Genomic DNA, 23,149 nt, shown 5'->3' on the forward strand with positions numbered 1-23,149 from the left:
GCTTAGTGGGAGCTCTCAAGCTCTCACTGCCCTAACTCATGAGTTAAAAATAAAAGCCAGTTAGTTATAGCAACAATTTTATCTTTAGCTAGTCTGAATGGTGTTTTGTTTTGTTTTTTCTTTTTTGTGTTTGAGACAGGGTTTCTCTGTGTAGCCTTGGCTGTCCTGGACTTGCTTCATAGAGCAGGCTGGCCTCGAACTCACAGAGATCTGCCTGCCTCTGCCTCCACCCCACTGAGTGCTGGGCTGTCTGAATGTTTGCCCTTTTCCCTTCCCCACTCACATGTTGAAATCCTTGCCCTCAAGGCGATGGTGTGAGAGGCTGGGGCCTGGGAGAGGCTGCTAGGTTATGATGGTGGGTCCGCTTGTGAAGGAGGAAGACAGTGTCCTCAAAAAAGAACTGGGGTGGGTGGGGGAGGCGGTCCCTGTCTCTTTCTCCCATGTTAGGTACAGGCAGGGATGTGCAGTCTGGGGCCTTCAGCAGACACCAGATCCACCAAAAATTTGACCTTAAACTCTGTGGCCCCCAGAAGCACAAGCAACATAGTTTCCTGCACTGCCTGAGTTTGTACATTTTTGTTACAGTAACCCACACAGGCTGAGGCACATGGAGGAGACACAGCTCTGGGCGGGGTAAATGCAGTTGCCACCAGGCCTGGCAACCTGAGTCCATTCCCTGGGATCCATGTGGTGGAAGAAGACATCCTCTGACATCCATGTGTGCAATGTGGCATGCAAGTGTATGACGTCATTGGGCTTTAGAGAAGGGTTGGAGACTCCTGATCTGAGAGGAACATGAGAAGGGGACAGATAGGAAGTCTGCAGAGGAGGATCCTGGGACTAAATCTTTTCTTTCTTTCTTTTTTTTCCCCCCAAGACAAGGTTTCTCTGTGTAGCCCTGGCTGTCCTGGACTCACTTTGTAGACTAGGTGAACTCACAGAGATCTGCCCGGCTCTGCCTCCCAAATCCCAAGTGCTGGGATTAGAGGCGTGCACCGCCACACCTGGCCTATGGGACTAAATCTTAAAGGTGAATGCCCAGAAGGCCACAGCAGCTGGGCCAGCTGGGCTGGAGGTGCTCTATCTGAAGCTGCTTGACCCTTGTCTAGAGAGCCTGTGTGTTCAGGGAGCCTGTCTCTATCAGTCCTGCAGGCCAAGTGTCACAGAGTCCCCACGTCATCTGTCATGACCCAACCCAATGGTGGCCATTCTGGCTTTCTTACATGCACATACTGGACAAAGGTTATTTGGATAGCAATTTCCCAACACTTAAGCTGCAGTTACGGATAGTCAGTTTGACATGTAAGGGCATTTTTATTTTATGGGTTCCCAAGCTCTGTTAGCATAGGAAGTCAGTAACTATCATTTAGCGGGTACTGAAGCTAGCCCACTAGTATGGGGACACAGACCACTGTACCTTGACAAAGTCTTCCAGGGTGTGGACAGACTCGTCCACAGCCACCAGGTAGTGAATCTTTGGCACGTGGTCTATGACGTTCTGGATCACTCTGTAGGACCAGTAAGCATAGTAACCAGACAGGAAAACAAGGAGATAAACGGACCTCAACCCCACAAACCACGCAGGTGCTTGGCACTTTGATACGTGGCCTCTGTTAATGTCCACCAAGACCAAGGCAGGACTATTATCTGCAGTCTACAGACAAGGGAGCATTGGAGCATTAAGACGTTAGGTGCCATGCCCCAGACGGAAGAACTCCTGAGAAAGAGAACCAGGTCTGAAGACAGATATGCTTGAACCTGTTTTCTTTCTTACATATTTTTCCATTTCTTTTTTCTTTCTTTCTTTCTTTTTTGTTTTTTGTTTTTGTTTTTTTCCGAGACAAGGTTTCTCTGTGTGTCCTTGACTGTCCTGGACTCACTCTGTAGACCAGGCTGGCCTGGAACTCACAGCGATCCACCTGCCTCTGCCTCCTGAGTGCTGGGATTACAGGCAGAACCACCGCACCCAGCTGGGCTCTAGCATTTATATGCCCTCTGGAAAGTCCCCAGGATTCCAAACTTCATACACTCGCAGAAGCTATCTGCAGCTGGCAAAGCCACGCTACTGCCAGAGCACAAGGCAAATCACAGTCAGCTGCTTCCTGCCCCCACACCTGGGATTAAAACATTCCCATAACACTTCTGTGCTGTTTAAAGAATTCTCACTACACAACCCCAGGCAGAGGACCTGACCCCAGCTTCCTCACTCACATCAGGAAGGCTTGTCCACCCAGGGGCTCACGTGAGTCTCACAACTGTGCTTGGGGTCAGTGATTTGCAAAGCGAGACACAGATTCAGGATGTGGTGTCTGTCTGAAAGGAGTGGTGCAGAGGTGACCTGAGTCAGTGACCAGCAGCAAGGCCTCATGACATCCCTGTGTGACAGCTGCTGTGACTACCCATCTTTTTTTTTCTTTTTTTTCTTTTTTGAGACAGGGTTTCTCTGTGCAGCCTTGGCTATCCTGGACTCGCTTTGTAGACCAGGCTGGCCTCGAACTCACAGACACAGCCTGTCTTGCCTCTCAAGTGCTGGGATTAAAGACGTGGGCCACCATGCCCAGCAGACCATAGTGAGAGACATTATGGTGAGGGGCAAAGCAGGATTTTGAGCAGATCTATGGATTTCTAGCAACAACACAGATTAGAAATCTACTGTGGTAGCAGGTCAGTTCTACCTTCATCTTAGCTTCCTTTTCTGTAAAATGAAATAAAAATGTGTACATCTACATGTTTACTTAGCCCACAGTAGAGTGCACATCTAGCCCACGCCTGGTCCTGGGTCCTACCCCCTGCACTGGGTATGAAAAAAGAAGTAATAATAATAATAATAATAATAATAATAATAATAATAATAATAATAATAATAATAATAATAAATGTTCATTTCTCATCTATTTCATATTAACATCTCAGAGGATTTTAGCTTCGAAGCTAAATCTGCAGGAAGAAAATTAAAAAAAGTAACTGGAAAGGGCCCAAAGTCCTTTCATAAAAAACAAACAAAAACAAAAAAACAAAAAAACCCACAACAACAACAACAACAACAAAAAAACAAGCCCTTCTCAGACAACAGAGTGAATTCAAGGTCACCTGGCCATATTACTAATAGCTTACCTTAAAATATAAAACTTAAGTGTGTAGATTAGTTTTAAGGATTTTGCTGAGCAAGTTGCATGCATGGCTTCAACTATCAGTATTACAGGAATATCATTTTAACAAAAATATTTTAAATAATAATGATGTAGAGCTGTTGAGATGGCTTAGCTCCTAACAGTGCTGACCATCGAATCAGATGACTGCGGTGCAGTGTGATTCCTCAAGGCCCATGTGGTAGAAGAGAAATGGTTACCATAAATTCTTCCCTTATTTACCATATGCACTGTGGCAATTCATGTAAACATATCATACCATACTCATATCTCATGCAAGTAAATAAATTAAAACACTGTTTTAAATAAATAAAAAAAAAGGCAAAACTCATCCTGTTTGTAAGTAAGCTAGTAAGGACTGGTGTGACTGGTGCGCAGGCTTCCCCTCCCCCCTCCATTTCCTTTATTTCCTTTCCTCTATTTCTTTCCTCAGTGCAGCTGCTGAGATCCACAGCTTCTCTTCCCTAGGGTATTTTTCTTTTGCAAATGAAATTGCCCTCCAGCTTCAAAAAGGACTCACGTGGAGTATTTGGTTTTAAGAATGTAGCCAGGTGAGGTGGTGCATGCCTGTAATGCCATCCCTCAGGGAGGCAGAGGCCAGCCTGGTCTACAAAGTGAGTCCAGGATAGCCAGAGTGATACTGAGAAACTCAGAGAAACTATCTGGGTCAGGGTTGGGGGGCGGGTGAGAAAAACTGAAAAACAAAACCCTGATAACATAATTAAGAAGGCACATTCAATCACTTCTTTCCTCAAGTTAAGGTTGGCTTTGGCAAAGGCAAATTTAGGCTTTTTTCCCCAAGTAATAAGAGAGGATATGCAGATAGCAGGCTACCAAGAAGAGGCTTGATACCCTATGAACATATACAGGGGGAGGAGGTCCCCCTCAGTCACAGTCATAGGGGAGGGGAGTAAGGGGAAAATGGGAGGGAGGGAGGAATGGGAGGATACAAGGGATGGGATAACAATTTAGATGTAATCTGAATATATTAATAAAATATATTTTTAAAAAAAGAGAGGATATTGCTGTCTAGCCCAGGTTAGCCCAGAACTGTTCTTGATATCTTCCTCCTTTAATGCCTTTAATCCTAGCACTCGGGAGGCAGAGGCAGGTGGATTGCTGTGAATTCAAGGCCAGCCTGGTCTACACTGCCAAGGCTAGCCAAGGCTACACAGAGAAACTCTGTCTCAAAAAAACCAAAAACCAAACCAAACCAAAACAACAACAACAACAAAAACAGAGCCCCTCTCTTAAAGAGGGGAAAAATCTGGGCTTGGGACCAGCCCCTTGGAGACCATCCCTCAGGGCAGAGTCAAGCCCCAGCTGTGGGACCCCAAGGCTAGTACTCCAACAACAGAGAAGCAACTACCCGCCCTGTCACTAGAGTCAGGATCTGCCTGGGCTGGGTTGGGAGGCTTGGGGAGTGTGGATAATTCAGGCCAAGTGCGAGACAGGAAAAGCCTCCTCTGTGTGATGAGCCTGTGGGCTTGTCCCCCCAGGGTGGAGAGCACCTTGTGGGGCCGGTTGCTGTTGGACTGTTGCACACCTAGAGTCAAAGTTTCTGCAGGCCCTTGGGAGAAGAACAACCTCTGGACACGGACATCCTCCTGTCTACTAGGCAATCCTCCTGTAAGGGAAGGTTCTGTTGAGCTTGGCGGATCTCTAGCCTTCTCCAGGCCTCAAACAAAGGCAAAACTATAAGATAACATCTGCTCACCAGAGAAAAGACTCAGTGATATTCCTGTCACCTGTTTAGTGTGGGGACAGTGTGCTTATTGAATGTACTGATTTACGATTGCTTTGCTCTGAGGCTATAGAAGTCCTGTGACCGCTTCCCTTGCCTAGCCCTTCCCTTAGGGGAACTGGAATTGTGTTCACAGGCCATGGCCTTAGGATAAACAAGTTTCTTTCTTTCTTTTCTTTTTTTTTCTTTTTCTCTTTTTTTCTTTTTCTTTTTTGGTTTTTCAAGACAAGGTCTTTCTGTGTTAGCCGTGGCTGTCCTGGACTTGCTTTGCAGACCAGGCTGGCCCCGAACTCACAGCGATCCGCCTGCCTCTGCCTCCCAAGTGCTGGGATTAAAGGCGTGCGGCACCACGCCCGGCATAAACGAGTTTCTTATTTCCTTCTAGGATTCCTATAAGATTTGAATTCTGCACACTGGGGAAGTTAAGGTGGAAGTCTGAGCTACACAGGAAGACCCTGTCACAAAGTGAGTGGAGGTGAAACGTCCTGCTTACAGATCACTGGCTTCTGGAACTTTGGCTGTGGGTGTGACATTGACATCCATCTTATCTGAGACAAAGGGCAGAAGAAATGGGTTGCTCAGAATGTGCACCCCAAACCCTTTCTTTCCCAGAGCTGATTTTCTCTAAGAGATGGAGCTACACTTCGGATTAGAAGGGAGGATACGGGGCTGGGCGTGGTGGCGCACGCCTTTAATCCCAGCACTCAGGGAGGCAGTGACAGGCGGATCGCTGTGAGTTCGGGGCCAGCGTGGTCTACAAAGCCAATCCAGGACAGCCAAGGCTACACAGAGAAACCTTGTATTTTTAAAAAAAAGTGAGGCTACAGATGCATACAGAGGGGAAATGGCAGTACTAAGTGCCTTCTACACGGCGCTATGAAGAATGAATACACCAAGACGGGCGAGGAGCTCAGCGCTGTGACTTTGCGGGTTAATCACACAAGTTAGTCACCCAGGAGAGTCACGCTTCCGGGAGACCTCTTACCCTGCTAGATCAAAAACATGAATGGCTGGAATGACATTGGCTCCATCTCCGAAAACCGGTAGTGCAGGCATCTCACCCAGCCAAGCCATCTGAGGGAGAGACAAGCAGAGGGTTTGTGTTCCTTCTCCCTTGCAGCCTACATCCGGGTCATTCAGGGCTCCAGAAGCTCCACCACGCCTGGCTTCCGGTTGTCCCTCTTGGATCCTCTTCCCTCCTTACTCGCATCCTTACTGGTCCCATAAAAAATCTAGTTGTAAACTATTAGATCTTACTTAATGATCTGCACTATTTAGCCCAACGGGAAACTTTATTTTTCCCAGACGGCTCTTCACCTTGTAGAGTCTTTTCACACTTGACACGGACAACACTGTCATTTCTCTCCACCCCTCCTAGGTCTCCTTCCCATTTCCCTGTATCCTCCAAATCCTGGGAAATCTGAAGACCTCATTCAGATTCAGAGACTCAGGCAGAAGTCTGAGTTCGAGGCCAGCCTGGTCTACAGAGTCAGTTCCAGGACCACCAGGGACAGAAACCCTGTCTTGCAGGGAGAAGGAAGAATACACACAGTGGGCTGACAAGATGGCTTAGCAGGTGACTGCTTGCCACACAAGGGACCCCACAAGGCTGTCCTCTGTCCCCTATACTGGAGTTGAGGCATGTTCAGGTCTTAGCACACATATTACATGCACATGTAGAGTAAATCAAATAAACTAAACGGCAAGGAATCCACATAGTCTTAGGGTTTTTGTGCTTGTTTTTTTCTCTCCAAGACGAGGTTTCTCTGTGTAGCCTTGCCTGTCCTGCACTCATCTTGTAGATCAGGCTGGCCTCCAACTCACAGCGATCCCCCTGCCTCTGCCTCCCAGGTGCTGGTATGCCCCAGCACATCTGGCTCAGTCTTAGGTCTTGAAGGAGGACAAAGGCAGGGATGTGGGGTGGGGAACCTGTAACTTTGTAAGGTAACTTGAAAGTGAAATTAAATTAAGAATTAAGAAAAAAAGAAGTGACTTAGTCTTTGAAAAGCCAGACCTTAAAAAAGGCGTGTAAGATGCCTCCTTCCGCTCCATATTGAAGTCCTGTAGCGACTACATAAGTTGCAAACTTTTTGGGCTAAAATGGATAAAACAAAAGAGAGAATTGATAAAGCCTTAGTCATTTTCACCTAGACTTCGTAACTAAAATGGACACTGTTGCAGACTGTTAGTCTTCTGGGCTCCTTAGGCACTCTTTAGGACAGAGACAGAATCCCTCCTGAGGGGAAAACAACTACTCCATATAAATAAAAAATGTTTCCAGCCAGGCATGATGGCACACACTTTTAATCCCAGCATTTGAGAGGGAGAGGCAGGCAGATCTCTGTGTGTTCAAAGCCAGCTTGGTCTACCAAGTGAGTCCAGGACAGCCAGGGCTGTTACACAAAGAAACTCTATCTCAAAAAAAAAAAAAAAAAAAAAGAAGAAGAAGAAGAAGAAGAAGAAGAAGAAGAAGAAAAGAAAAGAAAAGAAAAAAGAAAGAAAGAAAAAAGAAAAAGAAAGAAAGAAAGAAATGTTTCAGATAGGAAGGAATAACTGAGTTAAGTCAGAGTAGTTACTTGTGAAAACATTTGTGATCTGTATGCTGGCACTGAGGACAAACATCTTAGGCAGGGGTGTGGGGAGGGTGACAGTTGAGAAATGCTTTGCTCACTTCCCCTGCCTTGGAGTCAAGGAAGAAATTGTTCCAGTTACATTTGACACTGTTCAGGACCAGGGAGGCAGCTCCATGAGTAAGTTTGTGTCCGCCAGGGCTAGAGAGATGGCTCAGAGGTTAAGAGCACTGACTGATGTTCCAGAGGTCCTGAGTTCAAATCCCAGTAGCCACATGGTGGTTCACAACCATCTATAATGTGATCTGATGCCCTCTTCTGGCCTGCAGGTGTACATGCAGGCAGAGCACTGTATACTGAATAAATAAATTAAAAAAAAAAAAAGGTTGTGTTTGCCAACCATGAGGTCCAGAGTTGGGATTCCCAGAACCCACTCAGTGCTAGAAGGCTGTTGTGGCCTTAATGATACCTTCCTCTTAAAGTGGAGACAGGATCCATCCTTGTATCACCTGGATAGTGAGACTAGCTTGGAAAGTTACTGAGGTTAAACAAAGATGTATTCATGTACAATTCGCAGTAGTGGCACACGCCTTTAATCACAGCACTCCGGCAGAGGCAGCCAGATCTGAGTTTGAGGCTAGCCAGGTCTACAGAATGAATTCTAGGACAGCCAAGGCTACAAACAGAAACCCTGCCTCAGTGGTGTCTCTTCACAGCACTAGAACATTGACTAAGACAGAAATTCATAGACTAAAGGATAGATTTTCTTTTTCTTTAAGTAGGCCTGGCGGCACATGCATGTAATCTAAGGATTTAAAAAGTTAAGGCAAATTCAAGACAAGTGGTCTACATAGCAAAACTTTGTCTTAAAAAATTATTTGGGGGGCTGGAGAGATGGCTCAGTGGTTAAGAGCGCGGCCTGCTCTTCCAAAGGTCCTGAGTTCAATTCCCAGCAACCACATGGTGGCTCATAACCATCTGTAATGTGATATGGTGCCGTCTTCTGGCTTGCAGGAGTACACGCAAGCAGAGCACTGTATACATAATAATAAATAAATAAATCTTTAAAAAAATTATTTGGGGCCATGAACAGCGGCAAACACTTTTAATTTTAGTAATCTGTAGGCACAGGAAGAGTTCCCAGTTCAAGGCCAGCTGGGATTATATATTGGGTTCTAGGACAGTAGGGCTTCCTAGTGAGATACTATATCACATAGAAAAACAAAAAATAGATTTTATTTTTATGTGCTCTTATATTGCTTCTGCATAGGACCTAGGTTGGTTTCCCAGTGTCTGCATGGCAGCTCTTAACCACCTGTGACTCCAGTTCCAGGAGATCTGCCCCTCTTCTGGAAAATGCAGACAGAGACAGACAGACAGACAGACAGACAGACACACACACACACACACACACACACACACACACACACACTCAAGCACACATACACACAAAATACATATACAGACATCATGCAGGCAAAACATTTATGTACATAAACTAAAAAATTTTAAAAGAGATCTCATCTGGGCGTGGTGGTGCATGCCTTTAATCCTTTAATCCCAGCACTTGGGAGGCAGAGGCAGGCAGATCACCGTGCTTTCTTCGAGGCCAGCCTGCTCAACAAAGTGAGTCCAGCACAACCAAGGCTACACAGAGGAAACCCTGCCTCCAAAAACCAGAGAGAGAGAGAGAGAGAGAGAGAGAGAGAGAGAGAGCGAGCGAGCGAGCGCCAGGGCTACAGAAAAACCCTGTCTCAAGAAACCAATATAAATAAATAATAATAAAAAAGATTTCACAATAATTTTTGTTTGTTTGTTTTTTGAGACAGGGTTTCCTTGTGTATCCTTGGCTGTCCTGGGCTCCCTTCACAAACCAGCCTGCCTCTACCTCCTAAGTGCTGGGATTAAAGGTGTGCGACACTATGCACACATGGCTCACAATAAATTTTTTATCATTTAGAGTTAAGGATGAGTGAGTAATTTATTTATTTTTTTGTTTTTTTTTTTTTTTGCTTGTTTGTTTTTTGTTTTGGTAGGCAGGATTTCGAGACAAGGTTTCACTGTGTAGCCTTGGCTGTCTTGGACTTGCTTTGTAGACCAGGCTGGCCTGGAATTCACAGCGATTCCCCTGCCTCTGCATCCCGAGTGCTGGGATTAAAGGTGCACTCCACCACACCCAGCTGCAAGTTAGTAATTTCTATAATACATTTATTGTTTTAAACATTAAAAAGCTGCTTGGTGCAATGGTGCATGCCTGTAATCCCAGTCGGCAAAGGCAGGAGGATCTCTGTGAATTCAAGGCCACCCTGGTCTACAAAGTAAGGCCAGGACAGGCAAAGCTACATAGACAAATTCTATCTCGAAAAAAATATGAAGGGGGGAAAAAAAGAGAAGAAAGCAAGCTATTTGAACAAGGTGTGCCCTCTGTTTAGACTACCAGACACTTAGTTTTTGTGTGGTGATAGATACAGTCTCATTTAGTCAAGGAGACACGTGAGTCATCAACAGGGTGTAAATTTTAACAAAACAGCAGAAATATGGAGCTGGAAGACATTTATCTATTCTGATATATTATTCCTTTGATTTTGCTGTCTCATTGCTCGAGCACGTGTAAAGCTTTGGCCCAATCCCCAGCATCCCTCTTGCCCCCAGAGTTGAACTAGAATGTCTAATTTTCTTCCATTCTGTTTGTCTGGTGTTGTGCTGCTGTTGTTTTGAAACTGGGTCCCATTGTGTATTCCTGCCTGGCCTGGAACTAACATGCTATGTAAACCAGGCTGGCCTCAAACTCACAGAGATCCTCCTGCCTCTGTCTCCTGGGATTAAAGGTGTGCACCCACCTTGGGCTTGCTTGTTTCTGTCATTGGGGTCTCTCTATGTAGCTCAGACTGGCCTTGAATGCACCCTCCTCCTGTCGAGCACATGAGTGCTGCTGGAATTGCAGGTATAAGCCACAACCTCCGCTGTCTGTTGTTTTTAGCACTTTCATACTCAAGTCCATGGGTTCTTCAGGGACAGAACCAGTTTGAAATCCCTGTTATATCTTATGAAACCACAAGGTGGCGCTTCAGAGCTGTCATCCCTCATCACTTGCTCTGCTTTTTTTTTTTCTCTTTCTTTCTCTGTTTCTTTGCTTCTTTGTTTCTTTCTTTGTTTCTTTGTTTCCTTATTTCTTTGTTTCTTTCTTTCTTTCATGAAATAGAACCTTAGGTTTGGGAATCTGCAAGTTGACTGGGATGATGGCAGCAGCACCCGCCTCACAGAATTCTAAGGAGGACTAGTGAGATTCTGGAGCGTAGCATGGACCACAGATGAAAAGCACTTGTCTGCATGCCCTGAACTACTTCTCAATTACTACTGGCTACTCACATCTTCTGTTTTAGTAAAAGATAAAATTATCATACATGCCAAATAAGACATTTTGCTGTGACAGTAGCTTTTTTTTTTTTTTAAAGTGATGGTGCTGGGGACTTAACCATACCAGGCAAGCACTCTGCCATTGAATTCTATACAGACCTGTATTTCCCTCCTTTTAAGAAGATTTTGTTTTGGTTTTTGGAGACAGGGTTTCTCTGTGTAGCTTGGCTGTCCTGGACTCTCGCTTTGTAGACCAGGCTGGCCTGGAACTCACAGAGATCCACCTGCCTCTGCCTCCCGAGTGCTGGGATTAAAGGTAAGCCTACTACGCCCCACTTGTCTCCTTGTTTGTAGGAGGGCATTGCACCTTTCAAAGCTATTTGAAGAAAAACATTGAGAGAGATTCTAGGAATCAAGAACTCAGGGCCCTTCCTTCACATTTCAACTGAGTTGTTTGCCCAGATCCCATGGTGGGGTAGAAGCTGAGTTTAGCCAGGGACCCAAAGTAGAACCTTCAGGTCAGTAGACTGGATCATAATCTGAGCCAGAAAGTCTCTGTCTCTGTCTCTCTCTCTGAAAAAAAATGTATTTATTATTTAAACAATAATCTGCCCACATGTGGGCCTGCAGGCCACAAGAAGGGCACTGGATCTCATTACAGATGGTCGTGAGCCACCATGTGGTTGCCGGGAATTGAACTCAGGACCATTAGAAGAGCAGGCAGTGCTCTTGCCTCCAAGCCATCACTCCAGGCCAGGAAGTCTCTCTTGGGTTGCTTGAACCAAGGCTGACACCTGTGGGGATGTATGAGGAACTAAACCATGGTGTTTACAGTGTTGTGGTGATGTGTCCGGGACGTGCAGAAGCAGCCCTGAGAAGGGCTGGGGGCTGAGCATGCAGAGTTGGCCAGCTGCACCCCCTTACACAGAGCCCTTCGCATCCCATGACGATCCGTATGTTCTCACCCCATAATGACCCCCATGTTCTCACCCCATGATGATCCGTGTGTTCCCACCCCATGATGATCTGTATGTTCCCACCCCATGACGATCCACATGTTCACCCCCCATGACAAGCCACGTGTTCCCACCCCCCATGACGATCCGCCTGTTCCTACCCCATGACGATCCATATGCTCCCACCCCATGACGATCCCCGTGTTCCCACCCCATGATGATCCGCGTGTCCAGACTCACATTCTTTCCAAATTTGAGAATTATTTTTTCAGCATTGATGTGGTCCTGAAAGTTGAGGTGATGCTTTCTCCTTCGATAGTCCTCTTCTGTAAAGGGGACCTCCGTGTCGTCCTAAGGGAGACACAAAGTGAAAATTAGCGCCCTAGAGCCAAGGAACGCTGCTTGGTCTAAAGCAGTTGTTCCTTCCACACTCAATGGAACAGCAACACTGACTGCTTCCCCAGAGTGAAACCCGCATCTCCAACTAGCACAGAGGAATTCCTACAGCTCCCATATAAGCAAGTGATAGGCAGTCCCAGTGATGCCCATACCAAGGACTCTGTAAAACTCATCAAAATGTCCTCCATAGACACATGCAAATATTATGTGCCAACTGAAACAAAAAATATTCTTAAAAACAACAACAACAACAACAAAATGCTGGGCCTTGGGCCTAGAAGGCTGTGTGGGGGTGGGACTTTCTCATCATGTCTGCGTTGTGCTTTTGGATGACCAGAAAACTCAGTTTTGGGGGCAGGGGGTTTAGTTTTTCGAGACAGGGTTCTCTATGTAGCCTTGGCTGCCCTGGACTCGCTTTGTAGACCAGGCTGGCCTCGAACTCACAGCGATCCACCAGCCTCTGCCTCCCGAGTGCTGGGATTAAAGGGTGCGCCACCACCCCCCAGCTCAGAAAATTCGCTTTGATATAACCTGAAAACAAGACCTGCAGGAAGCCGTGGGGGAGGGTCTAGGTTCTGGGTGACAGCTGTGATCTAGCTTTGGGACACTACCCAGAAACCAGTCTTTCCACTGGTTACAGCTGCGTATGGAATGTTAGAAAGGCTGCTAGCTGAAGCAAGGCCCAACTGAAGCTCTGTGCTTACTAACAAAATTGGAGGCCTTTTGTTGGTTTGTTTTGTGTTTTGACATAGGTTATCAAGTTGCCCCGGCAGGCCTTGCATTTGATAAGTACCCAAAAGGAGTTGACCCTGACTTCTGATCCCCCTGCCTCTGTAAAAGCTAAAGTTAACCGTAAGCCCCACTTGCCCAAGGACAGACAATTTCCTGGAACAGCTGAGAGATGTCTTCATGTAAAATAACAAGCCATCTGTTTTCAATTCTGTAAACAAGGTTGGTTGCCCCAGCTGCACAGGAGACAAGCTTGTCTGATGCGAAGATGGCTAAGTGCCTTGTGGGTTCAGCCTTTATGAGCACCTGACAAAATAATTCAGCATCATTCTCTGGCAGTCCCCAGTATATGGACCTGGCTAGTGTCCAGCTTCCTCGGGAAATCATGGATTTGGTCTTTCTCCTATACCTCCTCGGTCCTGGGACTATAGGTATGGACCGCCACACCCAGTTTATACTAACCAATGTAAGACTACCTGCTTTGAGATTATTTACAAATCTGTTCCTGGAAGCCATAGACTTCTTCTTCTTTCTGTGGCTGCAGGAACCAGATTGTGTGAAACCTCAACTGTGCTGAGACTGTAAACTGAGAAGGGCACTCACTCCAGACAAGAAACAAATTATTACCAGAGACACGGACAGGAAGTGGTGACACATGCCTTCATCTCAGCACTCAGGAGACAGAGGCAGACAGATCTCTGTGAGTTCCAGGCCAGCAAGGGCTAAACAGTGATACCTGATCTCAAACCAGGAAAAAATAATATATAGTACAATCAATAGAAGGTGGAATCATTGAGGGCATTCAGGAACTAGAAAACAAAATAAAACAAAACAAAATGCATCAGGCATGGTGGCGCACACCTTTAAGGCCAGCAGGCAGATCTGAGTTATGGGCCAGCCTGGTCTACAGACTGAGTTCTTTTTTTTTTTTTTAAAGATTTATTTATTGCATATGAGTGCTTTATCTGCAGAAGAGGGTATCAGATTACATTATAGATGGTTGTGAGACACCATGTGGTTGCTGGGGAATTGAATTCAGGACCTCTAGAAGAGCAGGCAGTGTTCTTAACCTCTGAGCCATCTCTCCAGCCCAACAGACTGAGTTCTAAGACAGCCATGGCTATACAGAGAAACCCTATCTAGAAAAACCAAAACTACACCTGGCATGGTGGCGCATGCCTTTAATCCCAGCCCTCAGGAAGCCGAAGCAGGCACATCTCTGTGAGTTCGAGGCCAGCCTGGTCTACAAAGTGAGTCCAGGACAGCCAGGACTACACAGAGAAACCTGTCTCAAAAAACAAAAAACAAAAAACAAGGGGCTGGAGAGATGGCTCAGCAGTTAAGACCACTGACTGCTCTTCCAAAGGTCCTGAGTTCAATTTCCAGCAACCACATGATGGCTCACAACCTTCTATAATGTGATCTCATGCCCTCCTCTGGCCTGCAGATGTACCTGCAGTCAGAGCACTGTATATGTAATAAATAAATATTTTAAAAAACAGATAAATAAAATTAACAATGTGAAAATTGTGTGACATGCAGATATAAATGGGCCCTCCTCTTGATGGGGGACATCACTAATTAATATCACTAATTAGGACAATGCCCTACAGTTGGAGCTTAGGAAGCATCTTCTCAATTGAGGTTCCCTCTTTTATGTTTAATAATAAGATATAAGATACTACAGAATAAGAAATAAGATGCCAGGTGACAGGTATGATATTAGATGAGGAGTTTATTAAATGAGTACGGGGGATGAGTGAAGGAAAAGGGGAGGGGCATCCCAGAGAGAGACAGACAGACAGACAAAAAGACAGAGATAGGGAGAGAGAGGAAGAGAGGAGAGGGGAGAGAGAGAGAGAGAGAGAGAGAGAGAGAGAGAGAGAGAGAGAGAGAGGGAGAGAGGGAGAGAGAGAGAGGGAATGAACAGTGCCATTGGGAGGGTCTGTCCTTTTATAATAGCCCTGGGCAGGGCCACACCCCTGTGGCAGGTAGGCAATGACATCACAGGTAGGCAGACTGAAGCAGAATCCTAAACTTTAGTTTGTGTGTTATGTTAACTTAAGAGTAGCCAGCACACTTCCTTAAGAGTTAATCCAATGGGGCAGGTCAAGGACCCTTAGGAAGGTGGGTTCTCCTAAGATAACGTGCTTTTCCTTTCCAGCATCCCTGCCCTCTAGTGCAGTCCCCGGGGCCCAGGCCGCCCTGTGGTTTGGCTGGGGCTGCCTGATTATGTTTTTTCTTCTCTTCTTTCAGACACTGGCCAGAGCCTAAGGATGCTTCCTAAGCTCTCCAGCCATAGCTTAGGCTTCCATAACCGAGTTCCTAAAGCCCTACCCCACCCTGCCCTCCCCCCTCCCCCCCACACTAGGTGCCTGCCAGCAGGCAGCTGCCCTCCATGAGGACTCACCTCAAGCCACCCAGCTTTGTTCCTTTTCTTTACCACTCTCCTCCTCCCTTCCTGGCCACTATGAGGCTTACGGTTGGCCTGCCCTAGCGTTTCCATTTTAAACTAAAACACTGTCCTCATGTGTCTCTCTCTGTCTGCTCAGAAGTTCTTTTATTAACACATTCCCACAGGGAATCCCATTTCCCAGGTGTCATATGACGGCTCTGTTGGGACTCCCTGAGATTTCCAGCAATACTTCCTTCCTCCCCTGTAATGCTTTGATTCGCAGAGAAGATAAACCCATTCCTGCACCCCCTAGATGGCGTCCACAGCAGGCAATAGCCATCCTGTAATTTTCATAGTTGAGGAAGCTGACAGCTGAGCCTGGAGCTAGAAAGTTGCCTTGGATACAAGAACTAGATGGGCTGGTGATATACTTTGGATGATGAATTAAGAGCATTAGCTGACAAAAGTGGTAGATAAATAGATGGGATGGATGGATGGATGGATGGGTGGGTGGATGGATGGATGGGTGGGTGGGTGGATGGATGGATGGGTGGGTGGGTGAGTAGATGGATGGATGATGGAAGAATGGATGATGGATAGATGGATAGATGGGTGGGTGGGTAGATGGATGGATGGATGATGGATGGGTGGGTGGGTGGGTGAGTAGATAGATGGATGATGGATGGATGGATGGATAGATGGGTGGGTGGATGGATGGATGGGTGGGTGGATGGATGGATGGGTGGGTGGGTAGATGGATGGATGATGGATGAGTGGGTGAATGGATGAATGGGTGGGTGGATGGATGGATGGGTGGGTGAGTAGATGGATGGATGATGGATGGGTGGGTGGATGGATGGATGGGTGGGTGGGTAGATGGATGGATGATGGATGGATGGGTGGGTGGATGGATAGATGGATGGGTGGACGGATGGATGATGGATGGATGGATGGATGGATAGATGGGTGGGTGGGTGGGTAGATGGATGGATGGGTGGATGATGGATGGATGGATGGATGGATGGATGGATGGTGGATGGACTGGTGGGTGGATGGATAGATGGATGGATGGATGGGTGGATAGATGGGTGGATGGAATAGCAGCAAATGACAACCGAGAAGCAGCCCTGCTGGAAGGAGGCACTCTTCTGGTCAAGATGTAGTAGCTGTGACTGGTGGGCATGTGTGCCACCTTGTCATATGCTGTGTTGTGCTCTCAGTGGTCTGACTTCCACCAGTGTCATGCAGACACTTGGGGAATGCACTGCGCTGTGACTTCAGGAGGGCCAAGGGGTAATCAGGCACCAAGAACTTCAGCTCCATTAGAGCTGTGAAGGTCCATCTTCCTCTAGGAGAGTCCCTGTGGGGTGTGTCTATGAGAACATTTCCAAAGAACTACCTGAGGAGGGAGGAGCCACCAGCCTGGGGTCCCAGACTGCATGAGAGTGAAAGGAGAAAGTCAGCTGGGCACCAGCATTCGTCTCTCTCTGCGTCCTGATGGCAGGCACAATGTGACCTGCTGCCTCTCACTGCCACGCCTTCTCCTCCACACTGACCCATATCCCTTCAGTGAGGCAGGATAAGTCTATTCCTCCTGCCAGGTGTGCGGGCACACACCCCTAATCCCAGCACTAGGGAAGCAGAGGCAGACAGATCTCTGTCAGTTTTTGTTTGTTTGGTTTTTGGTTTTGTTTTGGTTTGTTTTTTTCATTTTTTGTTTTTGTTTGTTTGCTTGTTTGTTTTCGGTTTTTTTAGACAGGGTTTCTCTGTGTAGCCCTGGCTGTCCTCGACTCACTTTGTAGACCAGGCTGCCCCCTCAAAATCACAGAGATCCACTTGCCTCTGCCTCCCGAGTGCTGGGCTTAAAGGCAGGCACCACCACACCTGGCATAGATCTCTGTAAATTTCCCAGATTGATCTACATAGCAGTTCCAGGCCAGCCAGGGTACATAGTGAGACTCTGTCTCAAAACCAACCAACCAAACCTTGCTCAACCTGCTTTTGTCAGATATGCTGTCAGAGCAATGGAAAAATAACCAATGAAATCACCTTCTGGGACCCATGTCATACATGTGGCCAGGCCTTGGCCATTGTCATGTAGTGGCATCATCTGTTAGGCGGCATTTTAAAATTCCTGGTGGCTGTAGCTGGGAATGTAGCTCAGTGGTCCCGAGTTTGGTCATTAGCACCACATAAAACCCGAGTATGGCCATGAATGCCTGCAATCCCAGGTCGCGGGGTATAGAGACAGAAAGATCTGAAGTTATAGCCGCCCCTGGCTATATAGTGAGTTTGAGGCCAACCTGGCTGTCTCAGGAAACAAAACAAAACAACACACAAAAACCTTCACCAAGCCTTGGTGGCATGGGAAATAGTTTGCATGTGGTTAGAGCTGACAAACTCGAACACTTGAGATGGGGTGGGGTTCACAGCTCACTGTGAAGAAAGACTCGAATTCCACTCACAGGGTCCAGGGGTTTGGATCTCGCCCACGTCATCACTGTCGACAACAAAATAAATATCTTTCGCTTTTCAAAGTGGCTGGCTTCTTCGTGCAGTGCTGTGGGGCCAAACAAACAAACAAACAAACAAAGTAGTCATTTGAATCTATGTAAGAGCCTTTTTTGCTTTATATATATGCTTAGAATAAGTAAGCCATTTGATTCTTTTTTTTTTTTAATGTGTGTGCATGTGGGTGCCTTGGGTGTGGGTATAGTCATGTGACTGCAGGTGCCAGTAGACCTGAGAGGTGTCACATCTCCCTGGAGCTGGACTTACAGGTAGTTGTGAGCTGCCCAAAACGAGAGTGGGGACCTCTGCAAGATGCAGCACAACAGGAGGTAACGGCCTTCTTGGGGTTTTGAGGAAGGCATTGCCACCTAGCTTAGCCTTCAGGTATGGAAGTAATTTAGGCTTTGCAGCCAGCTTGGGGAGGGAGCAGGGCTCTGCTTTGGTGGCTGTGGTAGAGCGCGTAGGTGGAGTGGAAATGCAGGTTATGAACAAGATGTGATGAGTGTGTAGAGCACACACACACAGAAGACAGCGAGCATGTCGCCAACAGAGGACTCTGTCACAGGCCGTGCCAAGCCTCCCAGAGTCAGGGCTTAAGGTTGTCCTGAAATAGTCTTGCTGTTGTGCAGAGGCACAGAGTGAGGTCAGAGGGCCCTGGAGCTCTGAGCATCAGGGACATTTCAGTCTTGTTAGGTGATTCCTTACACACTTACACACCACAGCATGGTGTACTCTGGGAAAATGCAGACACTCAGCCTAAGATGGGAAAGCACAGCTGCACAAAGCCAAAGACACCATGCCATGCATAGCTGCACAAAGCCAAAGACACCATGTCATGCACAGCTGCACAAAGCCAAAGACACCATGTCATGCACAGCTGCACAAAGCCAAAGACACCATGCCATGCACAGCTGCACAAAGCCAAAGACACCATGCCATGCACAGGTGCACAATGCCTAAGGACACCATGCCATGCACAGCTGCACAAAGCCAAAGACACGATGCCATGCACAGCTGCACAAAGCCTACGGACACCATGCCATGCACAGCTGCACAAAGCCTAAGGACATCATGCCATGCACAGCTGCACAAAGCCAAAGACACCATGCCATGCACAGCTGCACAAAGCCTACAGACACCATGCCATGTACAGCTGCACAAAGCCTAAGGACACCATGCCATGCACAGCTGCACAAAGCCTAAGGACACCATGCCATGCACAGCTGCACAAAGCCAAAGACACCATGTCATGCACAGCTGCACAAAGCCTACGGACACGATGCCATGCACAGCTGCACAAAGCCTACGGACACGATGCCATGCACTTCTGATCCCAACTTCAAATGTGACTTTGATGGTTTGCTTGTTTTCAATTCTAGTAAAGAAATTGTCATGGCTGGAGAGATGGCTCTGCGGTTGAGAGCGTTGGCTGCTCTTCCAGAGGCCTCGGAGTTCAATTCCCAGCACCCACATGGTGGCTCAAAACTGTTGCTCCAGTTCCAGAGGATCCGCCACCCTCTCACAGACATTTAGGCAAAACATCAATGCAAATAAAATAAATTAATTAATTAAAAAAAAAAAAGAAATGGTCTCTTCTGTTTAATTTTGCTCTTTGAGCTTTTCCTCTCTGCTGTGTTTCCCTCTGGCCTGTTTTGAGAATATGTGTCACACTTCTAGGGCTCTAACTGGGTCACCTTTAAAAAATGTGTGACACTTATAATAGGTTGAACACTTTCTGCCTGCCTGCCCCACCCAGTAGCCACACTCCTTGTCTGCAAATATTTCTCCCTCGCTGCCAGGAGTTCATCTCTTTCTCCCAGGCCATCTTGTTTTGCTTTCACAGTGTCCATGAAAGGTGAGGTAGAAGAATTCTACAACATTCCAAAATAATGAAGAGTTAGTAAAAAGTAATATGTATCATGGAGGATTGTTTCTCTTTTTTCTTTCTTTCCCTGTCCTCTAGTCTGGCCTCCAACTAGCTACTTAGCAAAGGGAGACCTTGAACTTTTGATTCTGTCTGCACTCAAGTGTACATGGGTGTGTATGGGTGTGCAACCTCATACCTGGTTTATCTAATGCTGGGCACTGACCCTGATAGATGAGTGCTTATCTGAGCCACATCTGCAGCCCTGTGGTCCTTCTTTCTTTTCTATCCTTCTTCTTCTTTTCTTCCTTTTCCATCCCTTTCCTTCCTTCCTTGTTTTGTTTTGTTTTTTAAACAGTTTTTTTTTATGTAGGCAGTAGGCAGCTTGCTTTCAGGATCTCAACCCTCCAACTGCAGCATCCTGAGAATCACATCTGGTTTAAAGTTACACATCCAGGGGCTGGAGCCATAGCTCAGCAGCTGGTTAAGAACATGTGCTGATCTTGGTGAAGACCTGAATTCAGTTCCCATTGTGCCCACGTCAGTGGCTCCCAACTGCTTATTACTCCAATTCTGGGGGATATGATGCCCTCTTCTGCACGCGCGCATGCACGCGCACACACACACACACACACGCACACACACACACACACACACATGCACTCACACACACTCCATACATACTACAACTTTTTTCCCTTAAGAATACACACTTAAGGGCTGGAGAGATGGCTCAGTGGTTAAGAGCGCTGCCTGCTCTTCCAGAGGTCCTGAGTTCAATTCCCAGCAACCACATGCTCACTTATAATGTGATCTGATGCCCTCTTCTGGCCTATAGGTGTACTTGTAGGCAGAGCACCGTATACATAATAATGAGTAAATAAATCTTTTTTAAAAATACACATTTAAGCCAGATGTGGTGGCTCATGACTTTAGTCCCGGCACTCAGGAGACAGAGGCAGCAGATCGATGGGAGTTCAAGGCCAGCCTGGTCTACAAAATGAGTCCAGAACAGCCAAAGCTATACAAAGAAATCCTGTCTTGAAAAAACCAAAAATAAAAATAAAATAAAATAAAATAAAATAAAATAAATGTGTCCCAGATTCTTTCTGAAATGAAAAAATGGGCAGAACTAGGTAGAAACTTTGAAAAAATGAAAATAATATTTTTGCTCCAGCACAGGTGTAGAGGGCAGAGGAAAGCCTGTGTGAGCCAGGGGGTGGGGGGTGGGGGGCGCAAATACTAGTTGTCAGGCTGGGTGGGTGGCAAGCACCTTTAGTGGCCGAGCCATCTCCCTAGCCTCTGAGCTGAGTCTGAGTTCAAGTGCAATGAAGCAAACTGTTCTCAGAGTGACCTTCTAATTAATTAATTAATTAATTTTTTGTTTTGTTTTGTTTTTTGAGACAGGGTTTCACTGTTTAGTCCTGGCTGACCTGGAACTCACTCTGTAAACAAGGCTGATCTTGAACTCAGAAATCTGCCTGCCTCTGCCTCCTGAGTGCTGGGATTAAAGCCACATACCACCACTGCTTGACTATCACAGTGACCTTTTAGAGAAAATTCCTTATTTACCATCTCGTGCCTATGCGTAATCAGGGATGTATATGATTAAAATCAACTGCATCATGGGAGGGGACACTCACACTGAGTTACATAACTTAAATCTGTCCATCAAAATAAGGAAGCAGGGCAGGAGAGATGGCTCAGAGGTTAAGAGGACTGTCTGCTCTTCCAGAGGTCCTGAGTTCAATTCCCAGCACCCACATGGGGGCTCACAACCATCTATAATGAGATCTAATGCCCTTCTGGCCTGCAGGTGTGCAGGCAGGCAGAGCACTGTATACATAATAAATAAACAAATCTTAAAAAAAAAAAGAAGAAGAAGAAGAAGCAACCTTACTATGCCCCTTAGTAACCAAACTCCTCCTCTTGAACCCTATAAAAGAAAGCCCCAGTGACAATTAGAGCCCTTGAGTATCTTCCCTCATGTAGTCCACTGTCATTCGTGTGTGTGTGTGTGTGTGTGTGTGTGTGTGTGTGTGTGTGTATCTGTGTGCAAGTGTTTTGCTGCATGTATATATGTGCACCATTCTCATGCAGCGGGAAGAAGCCAGAAGGGCAGGAGTGATGGCCCAGTGGTTAAGCTCCTATCAACCTGCCTGTCCGACTACCATGACAGCTGTACCCTGAACAAGAATGAACCCTGTCACCGTTAAGCTGCTTTCGCCATGGCATTTTATCACAGCAGTAGAAGAGACACTGAGCTACCCAGGAAGACCCTGCCTCAAAAGACAAGCACCAAACAAAGCAACCGCAAACAAAACAAAGCGGAAACACCACAAGACCCCTGGGCGTTCATTAGCACACATTTCAAACTTTAGCTACTTCGCAGACCAAGTTCTTCTGGGACTCTCACGGTGGCTGTTCGTAACCAGTACTATGCCTTGTGATTATAAAGAGTGAACGGGGTGTGGGGACGCAGCTCAGGGACGAGCACCTTCCATCCTTAGCAGTTCCCTATAGCTCACTGACCGGACGCTGCCCATATGGCTTCCTCTGCTTGCTGTCCGTTCTCCGTGATGTTATAGATGACAACATCGCACTCCAGCAAACGCGCGAGGAGGTCTTCTCTGGAGATGGCCTTGAAAAGAAAAGCAACAGTCCATTTGCAGCAACGAGTCGACCAGGAAACCCAGACGCCTGGATGGACTGACCGCCTCCGCGTTAGATCTGCCCACCTCCCACCCCGCCCCGGGGAGACCCCCATAGAGAGTATTTGCAGATGCATTTCTATTAAGATGAAATCGAGGCTCTCATGTGTAGTTCACAAGTAACAGGCTGAAAACAGCCCGGAATGGGTGATTTGAAAAACTGCAAAAGATGGGGACCAGGGAGATGGTTCAGTCCGTAAAGCATTTGCTTTGAAAGTGTGAAAGCAGACCTGGATTCAGTGCCCAGAGGTTACATTAAAATGCAACGCTGGCCTTGACGATGGTGGGAAGATCCCTGGGTATCCCTGGGTGAGCAGCGGGCCAATGAGAGACGACAGACTGACTCAGAGGAGGAAGACAGTGGTCCTGAGGAAGCCACGCAGCACTGCCTTCCAGTTTCCACATACAGGCATGCATGCGTCCACGTGTCTCCAGCCCTTCTCACGTCCTTTAGTACTCACCTACACTCACTCGCTTGGGTGACTATAACAAAGTGCAAGACACTGAGTGTCTTAACAGAAATGCATTCCCACCACACCTGGAGGCTGAAGTCAAAAGCCAAGGTGTACCAAGCAAGGTTGGCGCCTCCTAGAGGCAAGAATCAATTCCCTCCCTGTCCTTTAGCTCCCGGGGAGTGATGGGAATGCTGTGGTGCAGCATTGTAGAGGCACAGCTCGCATCTCTACTTTGATGCTCACCTTGTGTTCCCACTACGTGCTCCCCCTCTGTACATCCATGCCAGAAAAAGACCCTTTGAGAGGCTG

General features: G+C 46.8%; 1 protein-coding gene across 2 annotated transcripts in view; it reads right to left on the reverse strand.

Moving 5' to 3' along the window:
- Positions 1-23,149, reverse strand: part of AK7 (adenylate kinase 7) — a 67,505-nt gene that overhangs the window by 39,151 nt on the left and 5,205 nt on the right. For both annotated transcript variants that reach the window (XM_084792813.1, XM_084792812.1), the window contains exons 3-8: positions 22,207-22,315; positions 17,765-17,859; positions 12,017-12,127; positions 6,908-6,988; positions 5,879-5,967; positions 1,418-1,508 (exon numbers count right to left, since the gene is read on the reverse strand). In XM_084792813.1, the coding sequence (XP_084648939.1) occupies positions 1,418-1,508; positions 5,879-5,967; positions 6,908-6,988; positions 12,017-12,127; positions 17,765-17,859; positions 22,207-22,315 (576 nt within the window). The remainder of the gene's footprint in view (positions 1-1,417; positions 1,509-5,878; positions 5,968-6,907; positions 6,989-12,016; positions 12,128-17,764; positions 17,860-22,206; positions 22,316-23,149) is intronic.

This window comes from Acomys minous, assembly GCF_964271855.1.
Source record: "Acomys minous genome assembly, chromosome: 8".
Taxonomy (NCBI): Eukaryota; Metazoa; Chordata; class Mammalia; order Rodentia; family Muridae; genus Acomys; species Acomys minous.